General features: G+C 43.4%; 1 protein-coding gene across 2 annotated transcripts; it reads left to right on the top strand.

The window, feature by feature from the left end:
- Positions 1–587: 587 nt before the first annotated feature.
- Positions 588–9,492, top strand: GEM (GTP binding protein overexpressed in skeletal muscle). 2 transcript variants are annotated; one of them, XM_040546483.1, is made up of 5 exons: positions 588–755; positions 2,343–2,685; positions 5,768–5,844; positions 6,327–6,531; positions 8,193–9,492. In XM_040546483.1, the coding sequence occupies exons 2-5, from the start codon at positions 2,352–2,354 to the stop codon at positions 8,468–8,470; spliced, it is 894 nt and encodes a 297-aa protein (XP_040402417.1). In that variant the 5' UTR covers positions 588–755; positions 2,343–2,351; the 3' UTR covers positions 8,471–9,492. The 2 variants fall into 2 exon arrangements, with proteins under 2 accessions (XP_040402417.1, XP_040402418.1); XM_040546484.1 differs by having other exon boundaries at positions 602–755; positions 5,771–5,844.
- Positions 9,493–11,450: the final 1,958 nt, after the last annotated feature.

The following is an 11,450-nucleotide window of genomic DNA, read 5'->3' as shown; positions in this document are numbered from 1 at the left end:
TTGCTAGTGAAAAGGAATAGGAGCAGAAATAGGAGTCAAGCCCTTGCTACTGAAGGGGTACAGCAGAAATGGGAGCTAGTTGTGCAGTTCAGAAAACTGAGTGCAGTGACTTGGAAGTCGACAGAGAAAAATAGGATTGTATAAATTAGATTTAAAAAACAACAACAGGGTAATATTCTTACTTGTGATGCAATTGTAAAATAACATTCAGATATCTTGTTCCAAAGAATCATTTTGTCCAGCAGGGAGTCAGCTGCATTTTGCAGACAGAGAACATCATACATTTACAGCATTTTATGCGTTAATGAGACGTGTCATTTTTAAAACATCATCGATTCTAATAGCATTTACTTGAAAAACTGTGGTGCAAGGGCACTTATTATTATGTGTTTTTCCACTTTCCTGTTTTCATCGTGTAAGACCCAAATGTGTTTGTTTTACTGGCAATGCTAAGCCAATCATATGATTTCAAGTAAGTCTTTTGAGCCTGTTTGTAAGTTTTTGCTCTTCTGCATGTCTGCTTCCTCCCAGCTGGGGGCTGGCTGTTGTATGGAAAGGCCAACCACGTCACGGAAAAGCCCTGTCTCTGATCAGATGGGCTTAATATAAACCAGGTTTGCTGAGAGGGAATTAAAGAGGCAGCCCGTAAGCGGGAGAGGATTTACTTGGGCAGAGCAGCACGGTGTAGCACGGTCTACGGGGAGAGGAGGGCAGCGCGAGCCGCGGACCCGACCGTGAGCAGGAGCCAGGCACAAGTAAGACACTGTTGGATGAGGTGCCCTGGGTCGCGTGCAGTGTGTGGTGGCTGCTTTGCTAGATCCCAACAGCTACGAGCAGCTTGTGGCACCAAAACCAGCCTGCACTCGGACCGCGATGTGCAGTCGTGCCTTATAAGCCTTGGTCTCGCTAGGATTTGCTTAGCAAGGGATGATAGTTTGCTGGAGGAGAAATCATTAGATGTTCGTGAGTGAGGCTGTTCGGGGATTGTTTATTGAAGGTTATCTTTAGGTGCTGTAGTTTGAATTGGAGCTGGCTTTTCTCATCTGATCTTTTAAATGGGGAAACTCCAAGAAAAAAAAATTAAATTGTGGTTAATATTTCCCTTCATTTGTGAAGCAGTCTTTGCTTGCTGCCTGGTCTCCAGTTAGATCTAATTTTGCCTCTAAGCACTGTGCATCGCAGAGAAAATATCGCATGTGTTGTAATAAGTTCAGATAGAGTGTGCTTTTTGTTGGTTTGTTCTCTGACCTGCCATGTGTTTTTTCTAAGAAGTTTTCAGATAGTGTTGTGTGAAGCGGACTAGCAACTTGTACATGTCGTTTTGATGTGTTGCCGTACTTTTTTTGTTGTTCACCATTTATTATTCAAGTTTGAAAGTGATCTAGTGTATTTTATGGGCAGTTATCCTGCCTACTAATACGGAGAAGAGAGCTGAGAAACTTCAGATATACAAAAAAAAAAAAAAAACACACACACACACAAAAAAAAAAACCAGCAAAATGTCTAAATAACTGTCACTTTGGGAACTGGAATGCATCAAAGTAACTTTCCTAAAAATGGTAGCTGCTGGCCAGTGAGGATGACATCACTGTCCTCTGACTCCAACCAAGGCAAAATAGAGTTTGCTAAATGAAATATAATTAAGAGCCATGCTTAGACAGGAAGAGCTAACCTCTTTAGCCAATTGTGCAGTAAATGAAGTTGTTGATTTAACATCTTTAAATTTATGAGCTTTTCTCCCAGTGCTACCTCCTGTAGTAGCTCAAACCTGTACCTCCTCAGAAAAGCCATTGGGCTTGGCTGTGTCCCTCCTTTAAGCAGCCAGAAAGCCACCGCCTGAAGCAGCCATTGTCCTGCCATAGGGGAGACCCAAATCCATCCCATCACAGCAAGGCTTGCTTGCTTGGCTTTCTTTTCTTATGAGTGTTGTCTAAGTTTGTGGGCTGGAGGCAGCTGGGACTGGTCCCTCTGTTTGCCCCCAGGCAACCACGCAGGGTAGGGACCGGTGCCTGCAGGGCTGTCCCAGCAGGGATACAGCAGTGTCCGTGCTCTGGCCCTCCCCATTCCTCCCCCGGGCTGGGCTGCACCTAGCACGGCAGTGAGCTTGTAAAGGATAGGATTTAGCATGTGAGGGTGGCATCATCCCTAGGAAAAAGCCTCTGACTCACTAACTACAAATATTTCTTTGCATACCAGCAACTGCGAAAGAGTGCAAAGCCTCAATTTTCTTCTGTTGTATACTGGATACAAGAGCAGGACGCGCTGCCTTGAGTTAATACGAGGGTGCTAGTGCATTTGCAACTGTTTTGTGGGTAACAAGTGATTTCCGCATTTCTCACCAGGGGTAAAAAATGACCCTCAACAACGTTACCATGCGTCGCACCCACACCAGCAGCCTGCAGCAGCAGCAGCAGCGGTGGAGCATCCCCGCTGATGGCAAGAACCTGCTGGTCCAGAAGGACTCCAACGAGTACAACGCACAGAAGCGATACACCATCAGCCCCGACGAGTACTACAGAAGGAGCTGGTCCTCGGAGTCGTCTGACTCCGTCATCTCCTCTGAGTCCGGCAGCAATTGCTACCGGGTGGTGCTGATCGGGGAGCACGGCGTAGGCAAGTCGTCGCTGGCCAACATCTTCGCAGGGGTACACGACAGCATCGACAGCGACTGCGAGGTGCTGGGAGGTAGGTCATTATGCTCTGGGGTGTTTGGGTTTGCTTGCAATTGGCCCTGTTGCCAGAAATTGGCACAGAAAATCAGAGAGGCCATTTAAACTAAAATTGATGCAGCAAATGTTTGAATCTGATTGTCAAAAAGGAGATCAAGCTACGTAGAGTAAGATGCTCTCCAACAACACTCTAAAGCCTCTGAAAGAGAACAGTACAGATTCTCATGCTCTTTCATTTCAAAATACCTGTTGGAAGATGTTCAGCTTTCATGCTGGTCCAACCTTTGTGTCATCACAGGCTCCATGGGGTCGTCTTCAGCTTTCTATAGGGCAGAGAAAATCATTGGAAGTCCCCATGGTCTATGAGAGTGCAGTGCTTAGAAATAATACATAATGAAAAATAAAAATAAAAAACCTGCCCAGTCTTTTAATCACCTTGAAAACATTTGCCATTAGAAGTCATCTCAGTCTTATGTATAAATGTGTTGCCTCAGTGTAGGCTGTATGGAGTTTGCATAAATGTGCCCACCCCTCCTTCATGCTCCTCGCATAGGTTGGATTCCCCCAGGAAAAAGTAGATAAAGATGCTTCGGCATTGTAGGGAAATTCCTATTGCCCAAACCAGGGGAAAAGTCAGAAGATGTAGGGTTTTCTTTAATGTTTCGCCCTTGCTATTCTCCTCTGTGTTGGTGAGGATTGTGAAACCTTCCTTAGTCCCAAAGAGCCGCTAATGCAGAAAGAGGGGTCATGGCACCCAGCTGTAAGGCATACTGTGTAGGGGATGTGGTGGGAGAAGGGTTGTGTCATGACAGAAGTCTGCTGTGGCCCTAAAGTCACAAGTGCTGTCACCTTGGGAGGACTTGCAAATTGCTGGGTGGTTTTGCTAGTCAACACATCGGAGTTTTCTCTTCTCTCCCATATCCTTTCCTGGTGTGTCAGTGCCTGTGCTAGCACAGAGAGTTTCTGGGCTTCTTTTCCAGTCTTCAGTGGAGCAAAAACGGACTGCTTTTTTTGTCTTTATGCCAGGACTTAACACAGTTGGGATTTAATATAGCCCAGGGCTAGGAAGGTAGAAGCCACCTTCTTGCTTGTTCTCGCAGACTGGAGGTACAGATCTTTGTGCCTTTGGGGAATCTAAAGCTCCCCACAGTGCAGTGACCCTGGGTCACTAAAAGCAGGTTTTGCCTTCACCTTCCACTGACTTTTTCTGAAAATCCATCAGCTTCTCAGCCTGGAATATCTCTGATAAAACCTTTTCTAGTGCTGCTCCAGTGACCTGGTTAGGACCCTTGGGCAATCATTCAGAAAACACAGCTGATTTACTTTGCACGCTTGTCAGATGGTTTCCTTCTCCTCCATGCAAAGCAGTGTGGTTTCTTCCTTCACTTGCACTCCCAGAACTATTGCTTGGAGTGTAGCCATGACAGATTTTCAAGGTCAGCTCATTGGAGGTATCAGACAACTTGCTGTTGTTGTATTTCTCCTTTTTTTTAGTGTCAGCTTCAAAATAAGCATGAGATGAACTAATTGCTCACTTTCAGTGTGTTTTATATCCTATATAAGTTCCTTAGGATTGTCCGAGGTGCAAATCATTGCTGAGTATGACCATTTGGGGCACAACATTTTCAAGTACTGTGGTTACGTATTTGTAGCCTCTCCTTGTGTCACAGAATAGAGAAGTAGTCCTCTAAATGTTGTCCTCTGGTGCATATGGAGTTTGTTCCCATGCAGATGCTTAACCAGTTGAAGAAACTCCAAACTTTAGCTTGCAAACTGGAAATATTATTACAAGAGTTGACGGTTTCAGGACAGCCAATTCACAGAGGGAATACAGCTGCTTTTGTGGAGTAGTTTTGCTACTGGCAGCGAGATTAATCAAACTCACAAACACAAATGTCATGCTCTTGGCCTACAATGGAAAGGGCTCCTCTTGATTAGCTTTGTATTTTGAATCCCTCCACTTTAAGCTGTGCCAAACCTGTGCTCTTGTTTACAAAGTCTGATTTTGTTTTAAATGTGGAATATTTTTGGCTGATTCTTCTGCATGGATGTAGATTCCTGGCTTTGAGGAAAGCCTGTGATTACAATTTAGGGGAAAGTTCACTCTGCTAATACCCAGCAGAAGTTTTATGAGGCAAGAGTTAAGACATGGTTCTATCTATAAACGTGGTTGGGACAGATTCCTGACACAGTGCCATGAAAGGTGTGGTATGCTCGGAAACCCTAAGCCAAACATTTTTCACTGACCAGCAACACAGGACTCAGGATAGGTCCAAGCCCCATACTGCTCATCGAAATGTCCCTGGATTTGGGGGAGAAGAAGGAAGATCAGTATTTGAAGCAGAAACTAGACTGAGATTTAACATCACGGATAGATCATGATTGAGTGGGAACAGCCACACACACACACACACACAAACAATGATCTAAGCAGAACTTAGTCATGTGGTGTTTATAATTTAGATATGAGTTTTTGTGGTTTCAGCACAAAATAATTACCTTCTGTGGTTTGTTGAGTCCTTTGGTTTTTGACATCAAAGGTAATGTGGGAAACTGTGAAATAGGAAAGAAATGGGACACAGCAGTCATTTCAGTCTCCCTAAAGCTCAACAGCTCCTGTCTCACAACCCCCTGTCCTCTTTGCTTGGTAGGCTGTTAACTGTATTGCTCTCAGCAGCAGTGACTGTTCACCCGTAAACTGTCCCTGCTAAAGAGAAAGCAAATATTTTCCATTACTCAGCCTCGCTGGACTCCGCTGCTCCCATGGGGCAAATGTTCAGCCTTTGGTTATTTCTTCCACTGGTTCTATTTTCTCTCTCCCACATAAGATAAAGAGAATATCGACCTAAATAATGAACATTTCATTTCCTGATCTTTCTGTCTCCTTCATATATCATGGAAAGTTAGACAACCAGTAATGAGCAGAGGGCAGGTTTAGTGCTGATGGAAATGAGGAAAGGACTGAATGTGAGCCAGCACAAAACTTGGCTCAATAACTTGAACTGTGAACAAATTATACATAGTCAACTATTTGTTTTTTATAATGTACATGATGCCACAAAATAATATATTACCAACATTTCTGATTTTCTTTCCAGAAGACACGTACGAAAGAACCCTTATGGTGGATGGGGAGAGTGCAACCATTATACTGCTCGACATGTGGGATAATAAGGTACTTTTATTTATGTACGCCAATCACATGCTAAAAGAAAAATTGCATATAAATATGCTAATAGAAAAAATAGGTATCTTTTCCTAAAAAAAGTAGGTGTTTTCCATAATTCAGCATCAGGGAAAATACAGGATAAATCCCCTCCCTGAACCAAGCCGAGCATGCCTAATAGCTCTGTAGTGTGAGCCTGAGAAGAGCAAGCCTTTATTTTTTTAATGATAAAACAAAACATTCAAGCCATTTTCCAGACCATGTTCATTCCAGCCTAAATCCAGCACAATGAATTATCTGGGGCAAGTTTTACCCTCCTTCATGATGAAGTATTCATATGGTCACCACTTTGGAATGGCTTTTAGTACAACTGTGATTCAAACCATACCCAGTGCAGCTACAGCAAGAATGTGTTTGGATTCGCTAATGTTATATTTTCTAAGTAAAACCTGTTCAGGGCATAACAATGTCTGACCATTTTGTTTGACCAGCGTGAAGGAGAATGGATTCGAGACCACTGCATGAAAGTGGGAGATGCATACCTGATTGTCTACTCCATCACAGACCGAGCAAGCTTTGAGAAGGCCTCTGAACTCAGAATAGAGCTCCGCAGAGCTCGCCAGAAAGAAGATATTCCCATTATTTTGGTTGGCAACAAAAGCGACCTTGTCAGGTGCCGCGAAGTTTCAGTGGCAGGTAAGGAGAATGATGAGGGTAAAAACTACGTAAAATTTAAGAGTCACATAAGAGCTTTTGAACAACATAGGGAGCTCTGGCTGCGTACACTGTGATCAGGACCAGGCAGTAAGAAAGCAATAAAGCAACAGAGGGCTGGAACAGGGGACAGAGGACTGGGGAGGGTCTGCCATTTTTTTTCAGCCTCCATTGGTCAACGGTGTTACATGTCGGATAATCCCCTTCCAAAATTTAAGTTCCATCATACAAGCAGCTTGATTTTTTTCCCTTCCAGCTCCTAGCATAAAACCACTGCAAAATGAGATTGCTCTGGTACCTAGGAACCCTTTGGGTTTCCAATACATATTTATGCAAAACCCCTTTTTTTCTGCTGCCAAATATTCTCTCTTTGTTTAAGGAGTTCCTTATCCTCTCTGACATTTTACTTCCAGATGAATTAAAATTCCCTCTCTCCTTTCATTTCACTAACCTGGGCAGGTACTGCACAGCCTCCTTGGTGCCTTGCTCTGGGATGCAGCCCTCCCTCTGCTGCATGTAGAGGGATAAATAAACAGCCTGTGCCCTGCACCCAAAGCACTAGGAGTCCTAAGCCCATAAAAAGGAACAGAGAGACCACCTGGAAAGCTGCTGCCAACCCTCAAACTCTTCAGTCAGTAAAATCTCTTCTTAGACAGTCCTCCCTGAGGTTTAGGTGGCTTAACACACAGCAGTGCATTAGATAATCTCGTCTTGGCCAGAGCCAACAAGAGACATGGGTTCCTCAGCTCAGCATTCTTCTCTCTGCATCTGTTCCACTTTTTTATTTCCCAATTGAACTAGGCTATTGTTTCACTGAGGATATGCACTCTAGCCCCTGTCACAATTGCTCTAAGTGAAGAGTTTGAGCTGAAGTAGGTCTTTGGGAGCCCAGAGATGACTATTTTCCTTCTCATGCCTCTCTGGCCCACTTGAAAAATCCTTTGAAAGATGGCAGATGGATTCATGTCATTTTAGTCATCCTGGCGATGAGTTCACAGCAAGTCAGAAGACAGCGTAAATTGACTTGCATGTGAAAGACAGCTGCTAGGGTTAGTGTATGTTCTCTTATGTTAAGGATAAGGACTGTGATTTCATATGTACCTCTGAATTTATGGGCATAGTTTTGCCTTTATTTAAGGACTTTTGTACATGCTCACACCAAAACTGATACCGTCTGAAGACCCTGGTTTATACACACAACCTGTGGAGGGGATAGGGTCCTGCCCCCTGTGGTAACAAGAGATGTGCTGTACACACGAACAGCACTGCCACCATCCTTTAAGGTGATCTGGGGTGGTCTGCACACAAGGTGACCAGGTGATTTTGAGTCATGGCTGAGCTCTTCCCCCTCGATGTCTCAGCGTGTCAGTTAGCCCCGGCTCTCTCCCTTCACAGCCGATGACAAGGACCGGGCTTCTCCAGGGGGAGACTGACCCCCCTCGCTGCGAAGGGAGTGTGACACAGACCAGATGAATCATGGCCTACCAGGCAGCATTAGATGATTAAAGACTTATCCCCGGCTATATTAGGCTTGAGGAATTCCCCTGGTGGTGCTGGCTCCCCACACGTGGCAGCCCGCAGCTGTGTTGTCTCCCTCCCAGGCTCGTGACATCTCATGACATGTCCCCGTTGCGATTTTGCAGAGGGCCGAGCATGCGCCGTTGTGTTCGACTGCAAGTTCATCGAGACCTCGGCAGCTGTGCAGCACAACGTGAAGGAGCTCTTTGAAGGCATCGTGAGGCAAGTCCGGCTCCGGAGGGACAGCAAGGAAAAGAACGAGAAGCGGCTGGCTTACCAGAAGCGGAGGGAGAGCATCCCAAAGAAAGCCAGGCGGTTCTGGGGCAAAATAGTTGCCAAGAACAACAAGAATATGGCCTTCAAACTCAAGTCCAAGTCTTGCCACGACCTATCAGTACTTTAAGAACGTTGGACTCTGCCAGAGCTTGTGGCATTTTGTGGACATTATCTAACGATGTTGTGGGAAATAATCAATCTATATTAGATTGGGCTATGAAAATGACTTAGATTCACAGTTGTGATTGTGATGATATGTGCTGGCATAAGAACAGCACAGTGCATGGAAATCTCTCTCTCTTTTTTTCTTTTTTTTTCTTTTTTTTTGTTGTTTTTTTGTTGGTAGTTTTAGAAGTATAGACCAGAACGACCCAAAGTTATGCTGGAAAGTGTTCTGGAATATACCTATTGCTTCTCCTCTTGGCTTTGTATAATAGCTTAAGAACCTCAAGCCGTCATCACTTGGGAAGTAAATACTGCTTTCTTTACTCTTTCTCACTGTCATTATTCTTTTCTTTCTTTCTCTCTCTTTGTTTCTTTTCTTTTTTTTTTTTTCTTTGAAAATTGTGTAAAGAGTTGAGGAACTGACCAGGAATTGGTCCTCTGCCAATTGGCTGGTCAGGTTTGAGCACCCACAGCTAAAAAATTTGCATTTCTGTAGAATAGCCACCAAGACACTTGTTTTTATTATTTCAAGGATTGGTTTCAGTGAGTTTACACATCTCTTACTTTGAAATATTTAAAGGCAAAATCCTGTAATCAAACAAATTTTCCTCTCATATTTCCATATTATGGGACTGTTTAAAAACCACAGTAAAGATAAAATTAAAGCACAAGTTGTATCAAAGTACATCAAGTGCAAGATGCCAAAACTTTATAAATCACCTGAGCTTTTTTCAGAAACCACATGGACTTCTTGTATCTAGTCTTGGCTTTTCTCTATGCTAGAGCTATGCTGTATTTATTGTCGTGCAAAATAACAAGCATTTTAATGTTGAGGGGAAATGTATTTATTACCAATTTCTTAAAACAATAATGTTAATTTTATTACTGTTTTCTATCTAGTATCTTTTTTTTTTTTTTCAGATATGCAAGTTTTTACTTACATGCCTTGTAATAAATAAAATATATGACTGCCTTTGAGCCTCAGCAGGAAATCCCTAAGAATTTTTTCAACTTGAGAAAATATTTTGGATGCTTGTGAAGATTGCTGCACCACAACTACCAGGAGGATTCCTTGTGTCTCTGAACACAGAGGCTACTTAGCAACCTAAATCATAAAGCAAGAATCACCCACAGCCTGAAAGCGATTTGTGTATGGTGTCCCTTATGAGCAATTAGAGTTGTGGTGTCAGAGATAAAAATAAGTCATTCTTAAAAAAGGTATCTGGCCCTGAGTCTGAAAACACGTCAGAAATGTAGTTAAGTACCATTGTCCCTATTTTGGAGACAAAATTAAGTGAAATGTTATGTTCAAGGACAGAAAACATCAGCTGGCATGGCATGCCCTAAACCTCAATTTATGTTGGAAATAATGATGTTAGCATAGATTTTCCTCCTGACTATACTGGTTTATGTGGGCACATCTCAGAGTTCCAGGTAGATGTAGAGTCATTTCATTTTGCCAACAGATAGCTTAGAAAAATCAAACCTCCAGCCTGGCAGCTTGTCTTCCTTGCTGATGAATGTAAGAACAGGAGACACTTTAAGACAAGAACTGCCTTCCGCATCTCTGACTGTGCAGCTTTTATCCACCAAACACTCTGGAAAGGAATGAGCTTGTTGAGTGTTTGCCCAAAACTGCCTCTGCCGAGAGGATGATTAAAGGGGCAGGAGAAGAGTTTTAGGTGTAGAAAAAGAGCTTTAGGAGTTCTCCAGGGGTAAAATATCACATTGCAGGGGTGGCTCTATGCATGTGCAGCATTCAGATCTCTCTGGAAGGGAATTCCTGATCTAGAACAAATAACAGAAAACAATATTTTGAATACTGCATAGACAAGTTTCCTGTTAACGGATGTTGATTGAGCACTTCTGAGTTGTCAGCATGCAACTTCAGGTCAATCCAGAGCAGTCTGGAGAATACAGGGCTCTCCAGTACAAGATTTCAGAACTTTTTAGCTATCAAAACTTGTTGCCTGTTCATGAACAGAAATAAAATGGCACAAATTAAACAGATGTATTTTCAAGAACTGAAAGTGTAGCTGAACACAAGGAGGACAATTCCTTAGCCTGTTCTGTATCTGTCAACCTATGGACCCTACAGTTCTAAACCAAACAGGTTTTGAAGAAATATAAAATGTCCACGTTGATCATATAACCATTCATGTTCACAGCATTGCTTCATGCATAGCAGGTATCCATAAAAATTTGGAGTTACCTAGTAAGTTTTCATGGCCTTGTCTCTGACCCACAATAATGAAATTTCTTTTTAAAACCTGTAGGCTCCTGGATTGTCCTAAATTTTTGGGAAGAGTTTCTGAGCATGGGGGAAGCTGTGGGGTAAAGAACCACCAGAAGCAGCATCCCCTCCAGGGAGCTGTTCCTTCAGCTTGCTCAGACACCATCGGGGTGTGTTAGTGCCTGACCTTGGGATGTGGAGTGAGAGGGATGGTGCTGAGCATCCACACTCTGCACACTTCAGGGCTTTTCTTGCTGTGGATCAGGCCTAGTCTGGTCCTGTGGACCAAATGCCCACCTGGGACTGCGATGCCTTAGTTGCACTCCTGAAAGACACCGTGTGTTTCACCTGAAAGGGACCTCTGTCACCTGTGAGGTGGGCAGGGGGGAAGGGCCAGGGGTTTCTTCTGCAGTGTAGGAGATGAATTTGATTTACAGTTTTAGCTGATAATCACCAGATTATCACATACAGAAATACTCACTCTATATAATAGCCAGTGTACATGGAATGGCTAATTAATACTAATTTAATCTGTAATGCTGACATTTCAAACCCTAAATATCCACAGGCCATCTGTTCATCTCAGATGTGAGTGTCCAAAACCATGGAATGGATCAATCAGTGATTCTAATCACTGCTCTATTTATTAAGTCGGAGCTGCAATGACAGGTCCTAACGCGATAATTACAACGTCGGCCTCAGAGATCTG

Source organism: Cygnus olor, chromosome 2, assembly GCF_009769625.2.
Source record: "Cygnus olor isolate bCygOlo1 chromosome 2, bCygOlo1.pri.v2, whole genome shotgun sequence".
Taxonomy (NCBI): Eukaryota; Metazoa; Chordata; class Aves; order Anseriformes; family Anatidae; genus Cygnus; species Cygnus olor.
Note: the sequence above shows the minus strand (reverse complement) of the source record. Positions and strands in the feature narration are given on the sequence as shown.